This window comes from Haemaphysalis longicornis, unplaced genomic scaffold (genome assembly GCF_048455015.1).
Source record: "Haemaphysalis longicornis isolate Haplotype H1 unplaced genomic scaffold, Haemaphysalis longicornis Haplotype H1 scaffold_2, whole genome shotgun sequence".
NCBI classification, from domain to species: Eukaryota; Metazoa; Arthropoda; class Arachnida; order Ixodida; family Ixodidae; genus Haemaphysalis; species Haemaphysalis longicornis.
Genome location: NW_027526295.1, coordinates 213,203,095 through 213,228,054, shown reverse-complemented (window position 1 = coordinate 213,228,054; position 24,960 = coordinate 213,203,095). Strand labels below are relative to the sequence as shown.

Below are 24,960 nucleotides of genomic sequence, written 5' to 3'. Positions count from 1 at the left end.
ATTAGGAAAGCCGCTTTACAGACATCTCGCCTAAATAACAGCAAGACTAGATGAAGCTTGATCGGGAGTAGTAGTCGAGTATAGAAATAAATTTTGAATATCTGAGCATCGTCTTATTAAGTGACACGGGAAAAGACCTGCAAAACGTGCTTCAGGAGTAATGCTGAATGGTCATGCAGAATCGGCCCCCTAAGTGACCCGCCGCGGTGTCTCAGTGGATAAGGCGTTGCGCTGCTGAGCACAAGGTCGCGGTTTGATTTCCGGCCACGACGGCCACTTTTCTGATGGAGGCGAAGAGCAAAAACGCCCCTGTGTACAAGATTTCGGCGCACGTGAAAGATCCCCAGGTAATAAAAATCAACCCGGAGCCCTCCACTGCAGCGCGCCTCATCGTTTGCGTTGCGTCGGCGCGTTAAACCCTATAATCAATCAATCAAGCCCCCTAAGTGGATGAATATAACTATCGCGGGAAAGTTTTGCGCGCTGATGGGCTGGGAACATTCAACAAACACTGATGTTATCAACAGCAGGTTACAACTGTCACTAAACAGAAAGGCATACAACCACAGCGTAGTCTCGGTGAATAGTTATGGCGTAGAAAATTCAGAATTTATTAAGGATCTTGAAACCAAAATTACCTTGGCCCAGCGAATTAGGAAAAGGATGATATGAGCAATGCTTTGAGATAGCAGTCAGGTATATAGCTCAAACAAGAGAAGAAAAAAATGTACAAATTCAGAGAATTGTCTACTAATCCGTAGAACTCTTACGCCGCTTAATTGTGTAGGAGTGTGAGTTCTTTGCAGCCAAATATGGCTGTGAGTAGTGAAAGACGTTGGATTATTTTATTCTTTTAGATGCGACTGCATCTCATTCACTCGCCTTGTCCCTGCATCCGGCGTCGGCGTTGTTGTCGGCGTCCGCCCCTCCCCCATTCTCCTCGCCGCGTGAGCTGCGCTCTCCGCCGCTCACCCCCTCTCCCCTCCGATAGCGAACACTCTCTCGCGAGGGGCATTGGATTGGATTGGATTGGCTTGGCTTGGATTGGATTGGGATTGGATTGGATTAAAGTGAATTGTGTTAGATTGTGTTGGATTGTGTTGCGTCATAGTCGCGGCAGACGCACGGGCGCCGGCGCGTCCCCTCACCGTTATGCCCGCTATACAACGCGGTGCCTGCGCCGCTCCGCTCCATCGTTCCAGCGCCGTTCCTCCGCTGTCCAACGCTGCAACGTGAACCCCCTATGCGTCGCATCTACACAGGGGTTCCCGCGAGGGGAGGTGGGAGTTTTTTTAAATGCGGAGCATTTCTTAGTCGCACGATGTCGCGCTTCGGCGTCGGCGCCGTCCACTCGCTCATTGCGTATGCGCGTCGCGTCGAGACGCAGGTGCGCGTCTCTCCCCCGTACCCTCCTCGCTCTCAACAACAGGTGCGGCGGTGCGGGAGGAGCGCGTGTACCCCGTGCGCTCCGTCGCTCTCAACAACAGCTGCGGCGGGGCGGGGGGAGCGCGTCTGTGCGCGCATGCGTCGTAGCTACCCGTGCGCTGCGTCGCGCTCAACAGTAACGGCGGCAGGGCGTGTACACGTGATAACGGCGTGGTGGGTGCGTGGAAAGTTCGCGCGCTTGTGTACGGAAGTGTGAGCATGCGCGTCTCTCCCCCGTACTCCTCTCCCTCGAACGCGGGCGGTGTGTATATAAGCGGCAGAGCGCGCGTTCGGAATTCAGTCAAGGGCGTCTTTGCTTGGCTTTCGCTTGACTTGACGCTTTGCTTGACTCGAGTAGATGCGATGGAAGCAACGTCTTTACCAGTTACGCAATCGCACGACCGCTCCTCAAAGACCCCTTGACAGTGCACTTTAGCGACCACAAAGCAGTCATCCTCTCCGTCCAATACAACGACGGCACCAAGCAATAAAGACAGACTTTAACTTTACACTCCTTGCCTTCGCTTCTCCTTCATTCAATAAATAAGAATAATAAAGACGAAATAACAATTAAGCATTCCCAAAACATACCCAATTACGCAACATGCACGCGATACCCCCACCACTCTGCGACGCATTTACTCGAGTTCCCCCCGTGGGAAGATGCGGGCGGTTTTTTTTTTAAGTTTTCTTTGGTTTCTTTTTGCAAATTATGTAAATATATACCATTATAGCGAGAGAGAGAGAGAAAACACTTTATTTGAGCACTAGTTGGGCTAACGACGAGTGGTGACCAGCGCTTGGAGGGTGCCGGTGACCTGAGCTGCTCGTTCAGCAAGTCTTGAGGGTCCGAGCTGCGTAACGCCGCCTCGCAGTGCTCTTCAGAAGAGATGAGAGGGAATGAGTTGTGGGGGCATTGCCAAACGATATGAGAGACTGTTTCGGTGGCTCCGCAGTCGGGGCATTGGGGAGAAGGAAATGTTGAGGGATAAATTGCATGTAGTCTGGCGCGACAAGGTTTGTATAAGGCGCCAGTATCGTTCCTCTGCGATAGAAAGCGACCAGTGGGGTGGAGGGTAGCACCGGCGAGAGAGGCGGTAATGGCAGGTAATTTCCTGGAAAGTTAACAGGCTGTCACGGGCTGATTGGGCTACATGGGAAAGGATGCGACTTGGCCCAGCTCGGACGGTTAGCTCTCGAGCTGCAAGCTTAGCCGCTTCATTACCTTCCAGCCCCGCATGGGCTGGAGTCCAAATCAGCTCCGCGTGGGAGGTGGGAGGATTTTGAAGAATTTTGAGAGCCTGCGGGGAAATGTTACCACGGGCAAAATTTCGAATGGCCGTTTTCGAATCAGAAATAACAATTGTTGGTGTAGGCCGGTGAGTGAGCGCAAGTGCAATGGCCGCCTCTTCCGCAGTGGCAGGGGAGCGCGTTACGATAGTTAGTGATTGGTAAGGGGGTGCTTTAGGGTCGAACAGTGCGGTGACTGCATAAGCATTGTGATGGCGATAACTAGCGGCGTCCACATATGCGGTGGTCGGGCCCATGGGGTATTTACGGGCGAGCACGCATGCACGATGTTCCCGTCGTTTAACATTGTGCTCCGGGTGCATATTACGGGGAATTGGCCGAACGAGTAGGAGATTGTGTAAGTCAGGAGGAATGCGTACTCTCTCGTCAGTAAAGGTCGGTGCATGAAGCCCGAGCGAATCTAAGATGGCAGAATCCATTATAGCGATAAAGGGCTTTTACTTCGCTAATTATACATTTTCCCGAAGAAGCAAGGCTTACTGCAGAGTTGCCATTTTCACTATTTTTATACGCATTTTTAGCGTCTTTTGGCGCACCTTTGCGTTTATTTTCGGCTTTGGGGGCAGCTGTATAGGATGCATATTTTTGATTTTGCCGGACCATTTCTGAGGAAATTTTATTTTTTCACCTTTTTTAATTTTTGTGTTCCATTTTGGGTTTCCAAAAATGATCTTCACTTACGCTGCTATAACGATTACAAGTATTTCTTCCGCCAAATTGGTACTTTGGGGGATATGGAGAGTGTTACGCGGTTCCCCATTTTTCGCTATTTTTTTATTTGCACCTTGAACGTGTTTTTTGCGAACCTTTTTCTTGCTGTTTATTCGTGAGTTTTGCGGGGAGATGTATGAGAAGCATATTTCTGATTTTTTCGGGTAATTTTTGTAAGCATTTTTTGTTTTGTTTTTTTATTTTCCAAATTTTTGAGTTTCTGTTCTACCAATTATCTCCATTTACGCTATTAAAACGATTACAGGTGTTACTTTTGCTAAATTTGCATTTTGTGGAAGCACGGTTCGTAATTACCGCTATTTTTTATTCTCATTTTTAACATTCTTCTTGCGGACTTTTTTGTTTATTCTTGCTTTTTTGGGGGGGTGTATAAGCAGCATATTTTTTATTTTGTCAGATCATTTTTGTGAAAATTTCGTTTGTTCTATTTTTATTTTTTGGTTTTTCAAAATTTTGTTTCACGAATTATATACATTTGCGCTATTATAACGATCACAGGTTTTACTTTCGCCAAATATGCATTTTTGTGGAAATGCAGGGCGTTAGCAGGCTCGCCATTTTCGCCATTTTTATTCGTATTTTAAACATTTTTCGGGGACATTTTTGTTGATTCTTGGGTTTTGGCGGAGACGTATAAGATGCATATTTTTTTTATTTTATCAGATCAGTTTTGTGAAATTTTTATTCTTTCTATTTTTCTTATTCCTTGGTTTTTGAAAATTCTGTTCGACCAATTATACCCATTTACGCTATTATAACGATTACAAGGGTTAATTACGCCAAATGTGCAATTTTGTGGAAATGGTGGGAGTTACACGGTTCGCCATTTTCGCCATTTTTTATTCCTATTTTGAAAAGTTCTTGCAGCCTTTTTTTTTTTGTTGTTAATTCTTGGGTTTTCGGGGGAGATGTACCAGATGCATATTTTTGATTTTGTCAGATCACTTTTGTGAAAATTTTATTCCTTTTCTTTTTTTTTTCGAAATTCTGTTCGACCAGTTATTATCAATTTACGCTGTTATAACGAATACCGGTGTTACTTTTGCCAAATCTGCATTTTTGTGGAAATGCCGGACGCTACACGGCCGTGGCTGAAGGGGGGGGGGAGGGGGGGAGGTACGCGGCAAAGAATGCTACGCATTGGCCGAGTACCCGCCGCCCACACCCCCCCTATTATATTTCGCGGGTTTTCTTTATCAGTCAGAATAAATGAGTGCGCGCAATCAGTGCGTCGCTGAAAATACCCCAGTTAGATGGATACCTACAAGTGCCCCATTGACACTTTATTGATTTCGAAAGTTCTTCCTTTAATTTTATAAAAAAAAAGTTTCCACTCATGTGCTTCCCCAATAGAACTCAACCAACCACCGTTCATGAATCATGCATTGATTCAACCTTAGCAAAGAATATCTCTTTGTAGTAATAAAGGGTGTTGTTAAGTGCATTTCCCTTGTCTCTTGTTTTACTGTTTCTAGAGGTGTGAATTCAAGTAACACCACATGAGTAATTGTTGTGGGTGTCGTTTACAGCTTCGCTTTTCCACTAACTTCACAGGGTTGATTGGCGCACATTTTTTATACGCTTTCTTTTTCTTAGCGAGCGATGGGAGACCTTTCTGTCCAGCGCCGCCCTGGAGTATCATATTCGGCTGGTCACCAGAGGCCAGGTGGCAAAAGTAGCATGTAGAATGCTGTGAAGAGGGAGCATTCTCACACGGCGTGTTTAGCCCGTCCACAATATCTAGAACAACGTTTATTATCTCTTTGTCAGGGTACTTCGCTCTCGGCGTTCATCACCGCAGACTTGGCGTGGCCTTCGAGTTTCGTGGAATCCACAGCATTGAATCTGTCCCTCCAAGGCCTCCCCACCGTGTCTGAGTATGGACAGTGCGGAGGAGAACATGGGGACCATTTACTTGGAACCTATAGCAATTTTAATGCGTAGCAATCTTTTGCCGAGTACCCACAACATCATTGGGGAAAAGAAATAAAAGAAAACTTAAAAAGAATGAAATAATCCAACGTTTTTTGCTACTCATAGCCATATTTGGCAGTAAAGAACACTAGACAAGCGGTACAAGAATGTTGCGCATTAGTAGACAACTCTGCGAATTTCTGCAGATTTTTTCTCAACCATGATGCTGAGCCCATCGCGGAGTTTCTCGCGTCGCCACCACTGTGTGGCACTTCGCAGGATGGTTGCGTCGTGGGCACTACGGTTTCCAGCCATGGCAGGACTCCGGGAAACCGTAGAGGGCCTTGTACGAGATATGACAACGTTGCAACATGAGTGAGGGGGAGTGAGTGCCCACACTGGGCCAATTTCGTTTCATGGTAAATACCCGCGCCGAGATCCACCACGACGACACAGAATACAATAATTAGAATCATTTCGCGACTCACACTGGTGCGAAATTACCAACCATCCGAGCAAGAGCTAGAAGAGAGAGAATGCGGTATTTAAAAACAAGAAGATTTTTTTCATAAACGGTATGGTAATTAAACATATGATGGCGATGATGACGATGATCCGCATGCGTGCGCAGAGTTCTTTATAACCGCTGGTTCAGTTTTGTGATTTTCAGCAAAGTCAGATGAGCTTTTTTAGGACATGAGCCTAAAGCCCAACACGTCGCTCAATTCCAGTCTCACCCAGAGCGGCTGGCCCGGGTACAGTAAAAGAAACATTCTAGGCGCAGCAAACCACGCATATTCACAAATGAGAGAGAGAGAGAGAGAGAGAGAGAGAGAGAGAGAGAGAGAGAGAGAGAGAGAGAGAGAGAGAGAGAGAGAGATGGAACTTTATTCAGGTATCCGGCGTGCAAAGGACACGATTCCCGGCCACGCAGGGCTCGGTCGCGTCCCCTCTATCTAATCACCCTAAGTCGCAAAAGTCCTAGGGCGTCGGGCTTAGACCCCGAGGCGGTTGGTCTCGGCGTCCGCTCGAGCTACTCGGAGCGCTCCCGTCGGCCCCCGACCCCCACCTCCCGCATGGGAGGGCGGAGTGCCGGGAGGGACGGGCGGGCGCGGGGCCCCCTTTCGCCTTTGCAGAGCCAGAGCCGCCTCGAGCCGCTGGATGGCCCTCCTCTGTTGTTGGGGCTCCGCAGAGCCCACGCATTCGCGCACGTCCGGTGGGTACGGGTCCTGTGGGTCCTGTCTATCCCCCCCACCGTCGCGCACTGCACAGTCACAGCCCCACATGATATGGGTCAGGGTCGCAGTTTCGCGTTCACACACACTGCACCGAGCACTCTCGTAGAGGTCCGGACACACGTGCCGCGCGAGCGCCGGCGTCAGAACAGTCTCTGTCTGTAATTGCCTGAGCTTCACCGCCTCCGCCCGAGACAGGTCCCGTTGCGGGAGCGGAAAAGCACGCCTCTGGTCCCGATGCCAACGAAGCACCCCGCCGTAGTCGGTGAGGGGCTCCGCTTCTTCGTCGTCGTCGATGTCAGTTGTTTCACCGCAGTCCTCGAGGGATGACGACAGCGGACGGGATGTCGCGACCCGGCACGTGGCGAGACCACGGGCCGCAGCGTCCGCCTCCTCGTTGCGGTTGCATAGTCCGGGTGCCAGCTCCCGGCTCGCGTGGGCCGGGAACCACTTGATGATCGTAGTCTTCGTGACCCCCTGCGCTGCAGCCCCCGTCGTCCGCCAGGACTCCAGGAGCCGCGCAGTGCCACCACACACCACGCCGCGAGCAAAGTTGCGGATGGCTGTTTTTGAGTCACTGAGCACCGTGCGCACACCGGGCAGGCCCAGGGCCAAGGCGATCGCCGCCTCCTCTGCCTGGCTCGCCGACCAGGCGCACACGCTGCCCGCCGTCAGTAGTTCACCGGTGGAGGCCCGCGCGGCCACCGCCACGAACGTGCACGGTCGCCCACGGCACTTGGCCGCGTCCACAAACACCGCACCGTCGCCCTCGCTGTACTGGTGAGCCAGCGCGCGCGCGCGCGCGGCCCGTCTGCCGGCGTCCCTCTCCGGGTCCACGTTCCTCGGGAGCGGGTACACGATCAAACTTCTGGCGATCTCGTCCCGAAGGGGGACCAGCTCGTCCGCCTCCGAAACGCCGCCGGCAGCCGATGATGCCGTGGGCCCTCCGCAGCCACCCGTGTCAGGATAGGCCCGCTCGTGCCAGGATACGGCGTCCCACGGCAGTGCTGCCCAGGCGCGCCAGTTGCGATGCTCGTTGCGCCTCGCTAATCTCCGACAGGGTGTTGTGCACCCCCAGAGACAGCAAGGCCGACGTCTTCGTGCCGTTCAGGAGGCCCAAGGCCCCCGTGTAGGCCTTGCGGATGGCCGCGTCGATGCGCTGCCGCTCCCCCTTGGTCCAGCGGTGAAAGGCCCCCGCGTACGCCGCGTGGCTGACCACGAAGGCCTGCAGCAGCCGCAGGAGACTCGCCTCCCGCATGCCTCGCGAGCGGGAAGACACCCGCTTCACCAGGCGCGTCGCGATGCCCATCTTCGTCACGATGTGCTTGACCGCCGTGCCGTTGGTCCGGTGCGCGTCCACGAACATGCCCAGGACCCGAAGGCCCGAGACGTGCGGGATTGGCGCCCCGTCGCCGGCACGAACCACGATGGTGCGTTCCGCCTCCTCGGAGGCCCGCTTCCTCCACCGACCGGGCGGGGGCAGGATCAGGAGCTGCGACTTCTGCGGCGAACACCGAAGGCCCGTGCCCGAGAGCGCGGCCTCCACGGCGTCCACCGCCGACTGCAGCCCGGCCTCGACGTCGCCGTCGCTGCCGCCCGTTGCCCAGATAGTCACGTCGTCCGCGTAGATGCAGTACTTGATGGCCGGCCCGAGCTCCTCCAGTCGCCGCGCCACCTCGATCATGACTAGATTGAAGAGGAGCGGCGAGATCACCGAGCCTTGCGGGGTCCCCACGCTGCCCAGCTCGCGCTCCTCCAGCTTCGCTCCGCCGACCTCCAGCCGCGCCGTGCGCCGGGACAGGAACGAACGGATGTACTCGTAAGAACGGCGCCCCAGACCGAGGCGCGACGCCTGAGCCAGCCGCACCTTGTCGAAGGCGCTCTGCAGGTCCAGGCCCAGAATCGCACGATTGTCCTTCTTCGGGAGTCCCCCGGGGGGCTCCAGGACCTCCCGCTATAGCAGTAACATGGCGTCCTGGGTGCCAAGCTTCGCGCGGAAGCCCAGCATCGCGTCCTGGTACAACTCCTCTTGCTCCAGGTACCTCTGCCACCGGGTGTTCAGGACGTGCTCCAACACCTTGCCCACGCACGACGTGAGCGAGATGGGGCGCAGGTTCTCGATGCCCGGCGGCTTGTTCGGCTTCGGTAGCAGGATGGTCGTGGCCGTCTTCCACTGGCGCGGGAGACGGCCGCTGCGCCAGCACTCGTTGAAGTACCGGGTCAGCGACGAGATGGCCACATCACTCAGGTTCCGCAGCGCCTTGTTGGTCGCCCTGTCGGGGCCGGCGGCCGATCGACAGTTCATGGACTGCGTCGCCTGCCTCACTTCCCACTTCTCGATGTCTCGGTCGAGGGCGGGGTTCGGCGGGCCCGCGTATGAGGAGGTCGAAGTTCTCGAGCATGTCAGTCCCGCAGTGGACAACGTGGGAAAGTGGCCTGTTGTAAATTAATACGGAAGGGCCTTGTGTAGGCGCATGCGGTGAAGAACCGCTTCGCCATGCTTGGTAAGATCTTGTGGCTTGTTGAAATTAGAGTGGATGTCTATATTGATTGGAGGGACTCCTACTGATGCTGCGCAACAGCACATGTAGGCCACTGAATGCTCCAGGTAACCATCGAAGCAAGAACTGTTTGCGTTTTTCCTGTTGAATGGTATACACGACGTAGTACTGGCACACCAGTGTCATGCGCGATCGATGTCGCAGTGTCCACATTGGAGTTTTAAGTTGTACCACAGCGATTGGCCAGACACTGAAGCTCTACATGATGGGGCATCTCTCCAGCATGCCCATGCAGCGAATTGATTTCAAACACCAGCTGATCATTAGGGTAATATTGCTAAACCCTGAATAACCTCCCGAGAATCCGTGAAGATTGCCTTGAATCCGTGAAGATTGCCTTCAGGCGTGGTGGTTGCTCCGTGATGAATGGGAAAGCGGCACTGCAAACATTCCGAGCAAGTATTGCCTAGCGAAGTCGGTAGGCTTTCGTTCTTGCGCCTTATGCAGGACTCAAGCATCCGTGTAGCGAAGTCGGTAGGCTTTATTTTTTGCCTCTTAAGCAGGAAGCAGTAGCCCGTGATTGCCGCCTTGCTGATGGTTGAGGACATGAAGTGCGTGAACTTTATGTCCAATTTGCTTTTGATGTATTTTTACCAGGGACAACCATCACAGAGTATTTTCCCTGCAACCGCAAAAGGAAAGATAAACAAGCAAAACCTTCGATGCGCCGTCACCCTGACAGAAACCTATAGACACATTTCATGCTGCCAGGATGCCTTCAGTATCGGATCCGCCGTACTTGGAGATACACGCTTGCCGTTCTTGTTCTTAGGTACCTGTGTTCTCTTTTTTGTTCGTCGGTTCTATGCTATGTCGATGTCTAAACGTTTGATATAGAGCAAAGAAGTCAGGAGAGATCTTGGTCATCCTCGTATATGAAGGGGACCACGAGAGGACGCCGCCGCGTCATTTGCATTTTCTCAATTTTACTTCGGCCACTACCGACACCAGCGCCACCGCACGTTCCGGAGTCGTTGTGCTGTGAGAATTTATGTTGCTTATGATATTAATCCACTATAGATATCATAGGGACCAGCCTCACGACAGCATCCGGTTTCGCTCTATTTCCAACGTTAGTTTGAAGGCTGAAATGATCAACAGGTGTTTCGACCTCCTTGCGTAAATCTACCTGCCAAAGCTTGCTTTGTCATACAAGGTTTCTTACTATCGTGTGTGTTTTTGGCACACGCACTGTCCGACGCACTTGCTCGGATACCGTTCGCCCTCATTAGGCATGCAGCAAGAACAGCAGCTGCAGCTTCTCTTTGCTTACTTGTTTGGTGTTATTTGGGGCGAATCCCTCCGCTGTGCAAAAGGCGCGATGGTGAGAGGAAGAACGCCGCAGCTTGGAGCACACAAGGGACGAGCTGTAAAAGGGCGGCGACACACATCAGGCGTTATCAGTCGCACGCTAGGCCTTTATGGTCCTGCGGAGAAGCAAGCAGCCTTTACGCTCCTTCTTCTTTTTCTATTCTTTTTTCGCGGGTTTTTTACTTTGACCACCATTGTTTAGAAGCGTAGTAAAAGGGCAGGGCCTTTACACGACTCCGTAGTGGCGAACGGAACTCGAGGGGTCGCGTCCGTGCTTGCATCTACAGCCTGGTTGCCGAGACCGACGCGGCTGTAGCGACGAGACGTGCCCGTACGATGTCTGCTCCAACCCCTGCCGCCTGTAGCGCCATGCCAAAGATTGACCTGCACGCGCACGTGGTTCCGGACAAATGGCCCAACCTGAAAGAGGTGAGCGGGAAGAGAAAGTAAGCTGCGCTGTGGAAGTAGGATCCGTGTGACCCCGGATAAGCTGATTGGTCTGTTTCTTTTGGTGCTGGTTTAAGTACAGAACGAAGAAATAACGTGTCTGAGTGCAGTTCACGGTTCAAGGAATAATTTAACCTTTGCACAGCGTGCGCGCATGTTACGGTCTAGGTGAGGAAATTGTTTGATGGTGCGATGACTTAACTCAAGAGTACGCAGCCAGAGGGCCGTTCGTTGGTTGGAAAACGTTTATTCAGAAAGAGGGAGAGGGGAGGGGGAGAGAAAGAGTTAGGGGCGGTTGGTGGCCATCCCATTCCGGTAGGCCGCGCAGGGTCCGTCCAATAATTTTAAATTTATTCGACACTCCCTTGGGGAAGCTTTCTTTCTCTGGCTGGGCTCAGCCATGTTGCTGCATTCCGGTGACTCCGCACAGAAAGCTGCTATTTTGGGCACAGACTGTTGTCTTTACTTACAATGACGCTGTCACAGGTTCTGAAATTTCGGGAGCTCTGTTCTCTAAAAAATGTGGGAGATTTCTTTCGGGACATAAAATGAAACATGTGTGGGGTCGCTTTTTGTAATATTTCTGCCACAATTGTTAGAACATCCTTCTTCATTGAAAATACAAATAGTAGGAGCAAGCATCTAGATGCAGTTTTATTTCTTCGAGCAAGCGTTTTACGATATTTGCTCGCCAAGTATACGGCAGGTATGCGTTATGCAAACACAGATATGCGTTTTACTCATTTGTTTTAAGCACTTTAAAAGCTATAGCGTTCATTATCGAGGGGCCGTCGTTTCTTTTAGCGCGCGGTGAGAATGTAATCTAAAAAAATTTGCAATTTATTGCTTTAAGCAGGAGTCCAAACATGCCACTCCACACCATCTTGGTGAAGCCGCGCGCTAATTGCGAGCAGACAATGCTTAGAGTCATATGAAAAAAAAAAAGGAAAGCAAGTTTCCTGCAGTAATACACATGTCCAACTTCCCTAGCACCGCATAGCTTTCACAACCCGCTCCAAAGTTCTTGAGCGTACAAAGGGCTTGAGCGTACATAGAGCGTACAAAGGGTAGTACCAAATGTGAAGCCTCACTCCTTGTTGCAAATATGACGACGTTTTTGAGGTAGTTCTACCTCGTTCCACAGATCTGGATGACATCTCGCACAATACTGCGGGCAGAAAGTTTTTACTCGAGATAAAGCTGAATATGTTTCTACAAAGTTATTTCGCAAAGTTTTTGTCGAAGCTGTACGTCTTCACTTTCTTTACACGAATGTATGTCGGAATTGTTCCTGTATTACTGTCTGAATTCTTGCTATGTGTGTACTATTATTTCGCCCCACCACCTTATGGTGGGGGCGAAAGGGGCCTTTGAGGGTACAATAAATGATGAATGATGATGAAGGGAAGAGCGTACGTACTGTATACAAAACATCGTGTTTACAAAAAGTTTTCACTAGATTTCTGAGAATGGCAGAAGATGTAAAAAAAAGAATAATGCTGATGGTAGCTGTGCCTCATCCATAAACAGGTTGCACGCAGGAAGTGCTTTTGACAAGCGCTTTGTCCTGCAGCTGTGTACCCAGATGCTCCAGTCTTTCAGGTGGCTTCTTCGAAATTGTAGTGCCGCTGACGCACACTGGCGTGCACGTTTTTAGAACATTTTTTATTCGCACGACAGAATGGGAAACCTTTTTCTTTTCTAACTGTGCTATGCCAGAAGTGCTGAGTATAGCAGTGGAAATCATTTGGGGCTTCGTCTAACAAGAATCTCCGAGCCTTCAAGCTGACTTTAAAGAAAATGTCAGGCTGAGGCGCCCTACAAACTCGCACTCGCGGCAATGGTACGCGCTTGTCTCTATTGAATACAGCATATGTGAACAACCGCATTCCCAGAGAATCTCCGAATACTGCTTCAGTCCAGCAGGCCAGGAACCGACTGTGAAAGCTGCTTTCATGTTTCCCATGCAGGCTTTCACTGCGTGCATGCGAAATGCCACCTACCTTAGCTGCTGATTGGCTTTCGCTGAAGTTCTGTTGTTTTTTTTTTCGCCAATATTCTTTCGTCTATGTTTTGCTCAACTGCGAATACTAAGCATGCACGAATGCAGACATTAGTTCGACAGCGCTCGTCTTATCAACACCGACTGTCTGGGTTAACACACTGTGTAGCGTATAAAGCTCCTCTGTATTGAAATATTGTAGAGGAAAGTCATAGCGGTTCACTGCCACGAGGCGTGCACATTTATCGCCACCCCTATTTTTGACGGCACATGCTAAGGACGCCACGACCTGAACGTTTACTTTTAATGCGCAGCATTCTTAACCGAGTACCTCCACAAGCAAGACCGTGACGCTCTGCATTTCCACAAAAATGCACATTTGGCGCAAAGAACCTTTATAACCGTTATAATAGCGTAATTGTGGAGATAATTGGTCGGGCAGAATTTTGCAAAAGCAAGAAATAGGAAAAAAGAAAAAGTAGTGAAAGCGAGGAACCGTCTGACGCCTTCATTTCGACAAAAATGCAGATTTGCTGAAGTAACCCCGATAATCCTTATAATAGAGTAAATGGAGACAATTGGTCGAACAAAATTCTGAAACACCAGAACATAAGAAAAACAGAAAAAATAACGAAAATAGCAAACAGTGTAACACCCTGCATTCTCACAAAAATGCAGATTTAACGAAAGTAAAACCTTCAAACGTTATAATAACGTAAATGGAGATAACTGCCTGGACAGAATTTTGAAATAACAAAAATAAAAAATAGAAAAAATCTGCAGACCTTCTGCTACAATAGTCTACTAATGCGTAGCATTCTGATCCCGCTTGTCATGACTGCGAGTTCTTTACAGCAATTATTTTTTATTTTTCTAAATGCTCTCCGACCTCCATTTACTAATTTTACTACGGCGATTATAGGTGAAACTTCCGCGAAATCTGCATTATTGTGAAAATGCAGGGCATTGCTCGGTTCGCCATTTTCCATAATTATATTTTTCTTATTTTAAAGCCGCTAGACTCCAAGGGGCCCTGGAGTGAGGACTCCTCTCACCGGGCGGGTGCCCCTGACACCAGCAACTTGATGTTCAATAAAAGTTTATTCCTCCTCCTTCCCATCCTCCTCCTCCTCCTTTTCCTCTGGTTTTTCGAAATTTCGTTTGACCAATTATCTACATTTACGCAATTATAACGACTACCGGTGGAAGTCCCGCGATATCTGCATTTTTTGTGAAAAGTCAGGGCGTTACACGGTCCTGGCTGTGGGGGTAGTCCGCAAGGAATGCTACGCATAAAAAATTGCGAAAGTGACGGACCGTGTAACGCCCTGCATTCACACAAAAATGCAAATTGGGAGGAAGCGACGCCTGTAATCGTTATAATAGTGTTAATGGAGATAATTTTCCGACAGAATTTAGAAAAAAACAAACAAAATTGGCTGCAAAGAACTCACACTCTAGACAATGCTATGCATTAGTAGAGAATTCTGTGAATTCCTGCAGATTGTTTTTTTTTTTTTTTTGCCATCGCCGCGATGTTGACGACTGCATCAGTACCACTGCACCTTTACTGAAGCGTCATGTTATGTTCACTTTTAGGTGGAGTTAGAAAAAAGGGTTGCCCGCTGCTTCTCAAAATGCCGATAGCGGGAAGAATGAGAATGACACGCAGGAGCCTTTATCATGGGCATGGTGCCGGCCTACATACGTATGTGTTCTAGCGTAATACTAACCCTCGTACGTCTGTCGTTTGCAAGCGCGTTTTCTCTAGGAACGATTACCAGGGCCAAGCCCGTACAGGATAACATTTATGAGCAAGCCGCAAAAAAAGGCCAAGCGCGGGACAAAGAGGTTTCGCTAGCGTTCTACCTGTCTGCTCTGTTTCATCATGGGCGCATCTGTAAAGTAGCTTTGGCCTTAAATGCAGCTCGAAGCCTCCCTACTTCGGTGGAGCTTCAACGTGGCCGTTTATTGCGCGAATTATTTTCGAAGCACCGTAACAATGCCGGCGCTATGGTAGCGCATGCCTGCCCCAATTTGTGGCGGAGTTATAGTTCCAGGCAGTAAAGATAAGATTGGCTTGGCTGCAAGGCTCCGTCAGGTGACGAGGAATGAGGCGATAAACAGCAAGACTTGTGCCTTTTGCGTCTGCCTTGGCCCATTGCGGTCAGCAGGGCAGGATCAAGCGGGCAAGAGAAGGGTGGGAAGGAAATCTGGATTGAAGGTAGGAGCTTTGAAGAATCGCGGTGTCAGTTAGAATTGGTGAAGGGGCTAATGATGTTCCAGTTTGATTGCCAATGCCGTAGAAGTATGCTAATTCGTTTGTGTTTTATTTTTTTAATTTTCACAGTTTTGTTTCGTTCCCTGTGGGCACGCCCTGCATGGTTCGCCTCGCAGGAGAGAACCCCACACCTCTGCCACGCTTGGAGGATTCGATGTAAACACGTCGGAGTCGAATTAGCGTATTTTTGCCGCAAACTCGCTGCTTTTAAATCGCAGCCGAAATACGCACTTGATAATTAGTCACGACCAATAACCAACTGCAGGTGCAGGTGAAATGGGCGGGATGTGACAGGGGACAAGAAGAGAGAAGGAACGGGCGCACTGCCGGAATTTTTATTCCGAGTTAAAACACTGACATGAGCTTTTCAAGTTGTTCCAATCACGTTTCCTGCAAAAACATCCTACATTTTCTACAAGTTACACAACACATGAATGGTGTGTTGGTGTAATTATTAAGCGGAATCTGTGTTTACCCACATAATTCGTATAAGTTTGCACTTCGAAATGCTTTCTTTCTTAAGGAACATTTGATTAAGAATATAAGGTTTCACGCACCGAAGCTACACCCACGCTATGAGGCGCGCAGTAGTGGAGGGCTTCGGATTAATTTTGACCGAAATTTCGCCGAAATTTCGACAGACTGGCGCTTTTGCTTTTAGCCGCAATTAGAAAAACGACCACCAGATCCAGGATCGAACCCACGTCCTTGGGTTAAGCAGCACAACGCCTTAGCCATTGAGTCGCTTTTAGGGTCATTTGAATGGTCATGCATACTGCAATGTAGTAGTAAGTCAGCACATGTATTTCTCTGCTAGGAAAGGCTTTTTTAAGAGCTCGTCAGAAGACGTATTTTTCAAATCAGTCCCTGCGGCCACGGTGTCCGTCTACATCGGGAGCCTTCAAGGTCATCAGCCACAGAGACGCATTTCAGGCCTTTTTTGGCACCTTAGGGCCGTAATGACAAATAAATAACTAAAGTACCAGACAACAGATGGCAAGGCTTGGAGGAGGATGAGGAGTAGGAGGAAGAAACCTTTATACAGCATAAAGGATGGCAAGGATTGCAGTGTAAATTTATTAGGAGTTTGTGTGATTAGGTAATGCAGAATTTTTCAGTACTTGGGGCCCGCTGCAGCTGTCACAACTCAAACCGGAGCGCACATATACATTGTGGCATACGTATAGAACTATAATCAACAGAATTGTAACGAGAACGGTAGACATAGCACCGGATTTCACTATATCCTTCAGGCACAGCCACTCGATGAAAAGAAGTTCCCTCCCATTGAGCGGCCGTGCTCAGTTATGATTGAGAGAACGAGGCACTAATGAGCTGCTCACCGTAGGAGGTGTCTGTGGGCCCAGAGATAAAATTTGAAAAAGCACTGAGATATGAAAAAAAAAAAGAAACCTAACGCCCATTTTTGGAAGAAATATGGTTGAAACGCGAAACTTTCTCCGATACAGATGCAAAGTCCGCAATCCAATCAGCCAAGGACGAAATCTCCGACAATGCTCAGCTAAGAGAATGTGATGTGATTTTGTACCTATCAGTTTGTGATTGGTTCATCTGAATGTGCTGATTCGAATAGCTCAGCATTGTTGTTCGGTTGGACTTCGGCTGACTGGATTGTAGACTTTGCACTTATATCGTAGAAAGCTTCGCGTTTCACCACCATCATCATCATCATTATTATCGTCATCATCACCATCATCATGTTCCCTATCGATCTCTGTTGATCTGTGGTTTGGGTGCACGAATCTTTCAGCTCGAATTTGGACATCTGTCGTGTAATCAGATTTATGGCTATCCTTTATTTTCCAACATTTATTTCTAGCGAGAGTTCGACGACTATAGGGTCCTTGATGTATTAGACCTATATTAAAATCAATTATCTGCGCTTAGTCCCACCGCTGCAGAACCCGTGCAGGCTTCAGATATTGGTTGCACTCATCGACAGCTGCCTATTTTAATGCTAGAATTCTTTGCCGAGAACCCCGCCCAGCCATGACCGTGTAACGCCATGCATTTCCACAAAAATGCAGATATCGCGGAAGTTCCACCTGTAATCTTTATAATAGCGTAAATGGAGATATTTGGTCGCACGAAATTTTGAAAACTAAAAAAAATAAGAAAAGTATAAAATAATTACGGAAAATGGCGAACCGTGTAAAGCAGTGCATTTCCACAATAACGGAGATTTCGCGAAAGTTTCAAATGTAATCCTTATAATATTTTATTCGGGCAAATGTGCACACAGACGCCTCAGGTCATTCGCCTTATCTTCCGTTTGGTAGTCTTCCGTTTTTGAGCCTAAGGCTCAAACACGGAAGACAACCACACTTTCCACGGTTATAGTTATAAATATGCGCATTGAAAATTTAGTACTTGATTATGAACTGGGTGAACTGCCAACATAACCGGTAAAACACGTAATTTTTCTACCTGACGTCTTAAATAAAAACGCCGCAGTTATGGTGTACGGTAAAACTAAGCGTCTCAAGATCAGGATTGTACAAAGGGCCTAGAGGAATATCTATTCATTGGAGAGGTCAGCTCCGACCTAAGCTGGAGCCTGCTACTCCAAAGGTTTGGGCAATTAAAAGGTATAATGGCTGTCTTAACGTAACCACTAGGTTAGAATAATTACACTTCAAGGGACAGCGGCTGAAATCGGGGCCAGTAACACCCTCGGGGTGCCTAAGGGAGTAGCTATTATGATAATACCATATCCAGTCACTGTTAATCCCTGCGTCTGTACTGAAATTGTTACCGCAGTTACCGGTTTTGACTTTGAACCTTGTGACGAAGGGAAATGTTATGCGTAGTGCCATAACCCAACTCCCTTTTCGCTGTATCTCGGGTTGTTTTCCCCGACTCCCACTCTACGCTACAAGCGCTTCTAAAGCGAGGAAGTCATCAAAGCCAGCTGATTCACGAAATCGACTTCATACACACAGAGGCACTGCGCAAAAGACACACTATTTCGTTAAAGTGGCTGCCAGGGCACTGTGGCACCACAGGCAATGTAATATCTGATCGGCACGCGCGCGAGGGCCATTCCACGTGCTCAACAGCATTTCTTCCTTTATCCAAGGAGGACGTCAACGGAATAGTCACAATTCTCGGACGGCGCATGCAGTTGCAGCATGGCGGAACCCGGACCTGCAGTTCGCCCCCCTTTACGCTGTACACCCGCAGTGTACGTTTCATACACCACACGGTTTATTCAGACCAACAGAGTGTGCTATACATCGCCCGCGCCCCCAAGTAGCCTGCACCAAAAGCTTTCTTCACAAAATCAGTCTGGTGACATCACTTCTGTGTCTCCTTTGCGGTGTACGAGAGGACACTGAATACCTGTTCTGTGTTTGTCCACGTTTCTGCTCGGTGAAAATGACGGCCTGATGTTTACTGCGGGCGAGAAATCTCAGCATGAAGAATTTTTTAAGCCCCTGGAACAGCAAAGACAATGCGGTGCGAGGTTTTAAAGCTTTTGTGCGTTTCCTAAGAGACTTTGGACTCGACTCAGATATTACCCGGCAGAAATCAGCCGGAAACATCACAATAGCTGTCTTCTTTGACATCAAAGCGGCATTTGACAGCGTCGCACACGAAGCCATCCGAAGAGAGATGACATGCATAGGGCTTCGAGGACGCATGTTCCAGTGGCTACGTGACTACTTGCGAGACCGGTACGTCTACATGGCTACCAGTGATGGCGAAACGGCCAAACATCCCGTCACGCAAGGAGTTCCTCAAGGCGGCGTCTTGAGCCCGACGCTTTTTGGCATGTGTCTCATACGCCTCCCAACAGTCCTGCCCAAAGGTGTCAATATTTCACTTTACGCAGACGACATTTGTATCTGGGCTTCAGGCAGCAACCGTCGAAACATTCGCGCCACACTCCAGGAGGCAATTCTGAAGATTAGAAAATATCTCAGATGCTGTGGTCTCATATTTTACCCTGAGAAGTGTGCTGCGATAGCATTCACGCGTCGCGATGTTTCACGTTATAAGCTCACCGTAGAGGGTACTCCAGTACCCTATGTCAAGTCCTACAAGTTTCTCGGTGTCACGTTTGACCGCTCAATGTCATGGGCCCCACATATTCGGCGACTGAAGGAGCGGCTTCTGTGCTTTGTGCGCATTCTGCGTATGCTCGGTGGGAGTTCGTGGGGCTGCCTTGTATCCTCACTCTTTTGCCTATATAAAGCCCTTTTTCTCGGCCTCTTGCGTTACAGCCTGCCGGCCCCACATCATCTATCGCCTACAAGCCTGAAGGTAATAGACTCAGTGCTGGCAAAAGCTATGCGCACCTGCCTGGGTCTACCTAAATGCACATCGACGGTTGGAACTCTTTGCGAAGCTCGGTGCTTTTTCCGCCACAATGCTACAACGCCAAGAGGTGCTTCGAACGTCTTTGCGCCATTTGACTCGGTGTCATACGCATCCTTTGGCAGACCTCTCCACACAGTATGCAAGACACTTGTTCCGGCGAATTTTCAACGGCCTCAAAAGTCGATAGTAGCCCCGTGGGTACTTGCGCCATGGAAAATTTGCACGACGATACCCGGAATTAGCAAAAATTCTGCATGCCTGCGGCCGCGCTCAAGTTCTTCACACTCAAGTATATTTCCAGCACTTACAAAGGCTACACACATGTTTATGCGGATGGCTCGGTTCGCCCGGGCTCATCCGCCATCGGCGTGTGGATCCCATCAGCCCGGTGCACTATCGAAAGAAAACTTAGCCATGAAACATCCTCGACTACTACCGAGCTAGCAGCTGTGAGGGCTGCACTTCATTACATCAGTGTACATCATGCCCAGCAATGGGTAATATTCCTCGACTCGCGCAGCGCCTTACAAGCGCTCCTAAAGCTTCACAAAAACCGCAGTCAGCTTGTATGTGAAATTGCCGAAATTCACACAATGGCAGTGCGCGAAGGCCATGAAATCATTCTTCAGTGGCTGCCTGGTCACTCGGACATTCAAGGCAATATTAGATCCGACGCAGCCGCCAGCGCAGGCCACTTGCTGAGCAACACGACCCAGCTTCCTTTCTCCCGAGAGGACAGCAACGCCCTTATCCTTGCAAGTGGATGGGCTGCACAAAGGTCGGAGTGGCAGGACCCTCACCGCAGGTATCTACCACTGCACGCTATTGACCCGCACTGTGACTTCAGTTTTCCACGCTGCCTCAACAAGCGGTGTGAAGGAGTTCTGCACCGACTGCGCCTGAATGTGGCGTTTACTCGGAGTTTTAAGTTTCAGATAGGTTGGAAAGATTCCTCCCTGTGCCGGACTTGCGGTGTGCGCGAGACTGTAAATCACTTGCTGTGCGTCTGCCCTCGATTCGCTGCTGCGCGAAGAACTGCAGCGAGCTTCCTCTCTCGTGTACGTCATGGAGGCAGTGTCGAACTTATTCATTTTCTTGGGCCCTGGGCCAATAGTGCTCACAGCACCGTAGGTACAAAAGTTCTGCTCCAGTTGCTACAAGAGACTGAACTGGACAAATCTCTCTAGATCACAGACAGAGCAAGTGTGTCACGATATCTGCTCTTTCGCACTGTGGCGTTCATCTATTTATTTTTCTTGGGTTGGTGTTGTTACTTTTTTTCCCGTCGTTTACTTTTCATTTTGTGTCAGCGTTCCCATTAACGATTTCTTTTTCAATTGTATTTTTATGTCCGGACTCTGTTGGCAGCATTCTCTTGTTTTTCTTGTCCTTCTTTTTTGTCTTTTTTTTTACGTTTCATGTTTGTCTTCTTACTGCTGTAACCCTAATGTCTGATATTCACCACTCATCAACGTAGTCACCCCCATCTGGTGTAGCAAGCTTTGTCCCTAGCAGGGCTGACCTCACCAGTTCACATTATCATGTATTTACTTGATGCGAATAAAGATCAACTTCAACTTCAACTTCACCCTTAAAGAGCATTCTCTCTCTCTCTCTCTCTCTCTCTCTCTCTCTCTCTCTCTCTCTCTCTCTCTCTCTCTCTCTCTCTCTCTCTCTCTCTCTGTCTCTCTCTCTCTTTCTCTCTCTCTCTTTCTCTCTCTCTCTCTCTCTCTCTCTCTCTCTCTCTCTCTCTCTCTCTCTCTCTCTCTCTCTCTCTCTCTCCAGCTTGTGACCGACTCTGTCGCTATTTTTTTGTGTGTGTGTATATATGTGCGTGTGTCTGTCTGATGGATTTTCTTTCATTTTTTTCTTATTTATATTATTAATTTTAGCATTTAACACTCATTAAATGTTTGCCAACCATTTGAAGTAGCAAGCCCAGCATTATGCAGGGCTGACCTCGTCTGCCTCATTAAAGAATTGTCTCTCTCTCTTAAGGGCTGAAGAACGTTGTCATAACTTCGATTTTCGTCCCCGCATATCCGCACAGCGGTATGGCTACGGCGGCTGGCTAGTCATTAAGCAAGAAGGTGATAACGAAGCCGTACTGAGCTACGACGATGGCCGCTTCTTCAGGCGTGTACAGCCCAACTGCTGGCGCCTCGAGGACCGGATCGCTGACATGGACAACACAGGTGAGCTCATGGAATTGGCCTGCGGTCGGCAACCTATTTTTAAAGTGACATTAAAAGGTTTTTTTAATTCGAAAGTTTGTCCTGTGGCATAACGGTACACGAGTTCGCAGGTACGCGAACAAGTTGGCTTCGTGTCGATGTTGTCGATGAAATTGAATGAAATTGTCGATGAAGTTGTCGATGAAATGCTCCATGAACCAGCTCTGGAGGTATGGAGGGTATGAAATCTTCCGCAGCCCATTCCCTGAAGAGTTCACGTGTGTGCATACAAGAATGCACGCGCGCGCGCACACACACACACACGCACGCGCGCACGCACACTTTTTTCTTCAAAGAACACTAAGGGGAAAGAGCAAGTTGGCCTATATCGACAGATTAGAGTGCCGTGAATACAGGTAAACACAGCAGCAGCAGTTGCTCATCAGCAAATAAAATGCCACACATGTAAAAACAATCCCCCCCCCCCCCTTTCAGTTTCCTTTCTCCCACTACGATTTGTGACCTCAAAAATCTTGAATCGTGAAGCGTGGGATTTGCTGTGCCTGCCTGAGCGTTTTTGCGAAACAAACTTAGATACAGCGACATGTAAATGTAAAATAAAGCTCCGCGGACACCTTTGCTGATAATGCGCTTTAAAAAAACACAAGTATTCCCCCGCAAACATTCTAAAACAGGACGCCTCAGCACACGCCAACGTTTAGGCACAAGCTTTGCTTGAGTTTCGACTTCGTTGAAATGATTCGCTTTGCGTACACAAGTGCAGCCAAAAGCGAGAACCTAGAATGCGAGAACCTAGCGTACTTACTTTTATGTCGTGCATTAGGGACAGCCAGTGGCGAAATTGGAGTGTATTAACGCAACAATCTAGAACGACACAGCCGTGAACTCGTATGTTTTCTGCACCCGCTCCCAGGCGGCAGTACCCCTGGGGAGCGGTCGGGCATTGGCGGCATAGGAGCGAGGTTTGACGCCGTCTGGTGAAAACGCAGAAGTGTGTGTCAAAAAAGGCTATTTCTGATTGGTTTTCAGTCTTTGTGGCTAAAGTTGAAGCCTAATAGAACAAGCTTTCAAGAAGATGACGACGGTCAAGTAGAAGTGGAGAATAGGGCCCCGGCTATAGCTCTGGGTGCCTTGTGAGTTGCCCTTTAACGGCCCGAAAAAATGGAAGAGAAACAAGAGGAAGAAAATCAGTATAAATTATTTATTCCCCAGGAAAATAATACATCGTCGGTCATCGAATACAAACCGAGAGAGCTTCATAACCTGTTGTCTTTCAGTTAACACAAAAAGTTGCCCACCCTTTAGTGTCCCTTTAAGGCCCACAATGAGACTACACATTCAGTACTCTTGTTTTTCTTGAAACTCCACGAAAGTCTTTGAGCAGCAATTCTTTACTCTGGAATCGCACGATTACAAAGGTATGTGCAAAAAGCATTTCGTTTCCGTTTGTGCATGCCTATGGTTGTGTCCCGTCGTTTTGACTCATGTTTGCTGCTCGTAGAAGGTGCGGTGCAGAAACGGGTACCTCACATCAGTGTCCATGAAGCCATACGCCTAAATTTACGCCTGAGGCATCCTAATACGTACATACGTATATATGCATAGGTGCGTGCTCCCATTCGTTCTAGCTCAAAACCTTAGACTGAAACAACTCACATCCCTTTATAAACATTCCATTGAAGCCCTCCTGTATTGTTTTGCAAAGGCCTGCCATCTTTTCGCACTTTTGTGCAGGGGTCACCATCCAGGCCATCTCTACCACGCCCGTGCTGTTCAGCTATTGGGTATGCTTCGTCTCTTCGGTTTTATGTCCTGAATAGCGCCGATGTGTAATGTGCATGGGAATCATGACAGAAACCTGCTTTCAGCATTGTCTCCTTACACGACTTTGACAATGCAAGTTAGCGGGAGGAAAAAAATCGCGTCTCAGACATAAACTGAAAATAAGCAAATAACTTGCTAAAACTAGCGAGTATACGATTGAAAAGATTGATTATTACGGCTCGTTACAACGAATCGGCTCTAAGTCTATTTCTAGATGCGGCAGACAGCGTCCTGGCACAACTCACCATTTGCCTACCTGAAATCATGCCTCAATACACCGCACCTTTTCTCGGTATTCAAATTTTCAGCGCGCTTTACACGTCTAAAAAGACACTCCCAACGCCTTGGTATAATAGAATGTCAATGACTGCTGATTTAATTTGAGTAAACTTGGCTCTACGCGAATAGTTCAACCTCAATTCTGCCGAGAAGATGCCCTGTTATCATAAGCTTTGCTTCGTTTGGCTACACCTGCTATACTGAACGTCACTGACCACCATGAACGTCGGGGCATATTGTAGTTGCCGCAAAGACGCGTTCGTGACGGTGTGACTGCTTAGCTTCGTGCAGTGTGCAAGGAAATATCTGGCCTTATTGCTTTCTTGGGGGTCAGAATTTCTCGGGTCTAGATTGATTACGATAGAGCTGTATACAAGAGGCTTGGAAACACCATACTATAACAGGCGAAAAATAAATAGTCGTTGGGTTCCCCGTGAATAGTGTATTTTGGAAACTTAACTTTAAAAAATTAAAAGCAGTTCCACTGAACGTGAATGCTGTCAAGTGCGGAGCACTGATTCGCTTTTCGCTACCACCCATCACGCTCTTCCTTTCCCTGTCTCAACTCTCTCTTGAAGAATTGAACGGATGTTTGTTCAATGCAATTCAATTTTCGCGCCTTCGCAGCGCTCTCCTGGGACCGACCGCATTTTTTCTTTATCTCTTATTTCTTGTCCTGCCTGGAACGGCACGAGCGGAGTTCTGTTCTTCTTGTGCTTGCTTTCATCTCGTACGGGCTGCATCCTTTCTGCACCATTTTGAAAGTATCGTTGTTTTACTTTTTCTTCCGCGGGTAATTTTTTTCGCTTATATTGTAACATCCAACCCAACGAGCATTCCCAAGTAAACGAACGCGGGGACTGCCAGTTAAGTCCATATATTTTGCCTGAAATGTACCTCCCGTTTTCTTTGGAGTAAACATCGAAGACATGTATGACCAGCGCCAGCGGTTGCATGAGTTTACAACGGTTCTGCCTAAATAAACCTCTTGTTTTAACTATTATTATATTTTAACTTTTAGCCATAAGGCCGAATAGAGGGAAAAGTGCGTATCTTGTCGAAGCCTCAGCGTGACTGCGGTGGCTAGATACCATTACCG

General features: G+C 48.6%; 1 protein-coding gene across 4 annotated transcripts in view; it reads left to right on the top strand.

The window, feature by feature from the left end:
- The first annotated feature begins 10,595 nt into the window (after positions 1 to 10,595).
- Positions 10,596 to 24,960, top strand: part of LOC144169869 (2-amino-3-carboxymuconate-6-semialdehyde decarboxylase-like) — a 32,872-nt gene continuing 18,507 nt past the window's right edge. For 2 of the 4 annotated variants that reach the window (XM_077699268.1, XM_077699266.1), the window contains exons 1-3: positions 14,947 to 15,162; positions 21,614 to 21,758; positions 23,493 to 23,542. In XM_077699268.1, the coding sequence (XP_077555394.1) occupies positions 14,962 to 15,162; positions 21,614 to 21,758; positions 23,493 to 23,542 (396 nt within the window). In that variant the 5' untranslated portion in view covers positions 14,947 to 14,961. Of the gene's footprint in view, positions 10,919 to 14,946; positions 15,163 to 18,294; positions 18,425 to 21,613; positions 21,759 to 23,492; positions 23,543 to 24,960 lie in introns of those variants that run through there. The other 2 variants (XM_077699267.1, XM_077699269.1) reach the window with 2 other exon arrangements.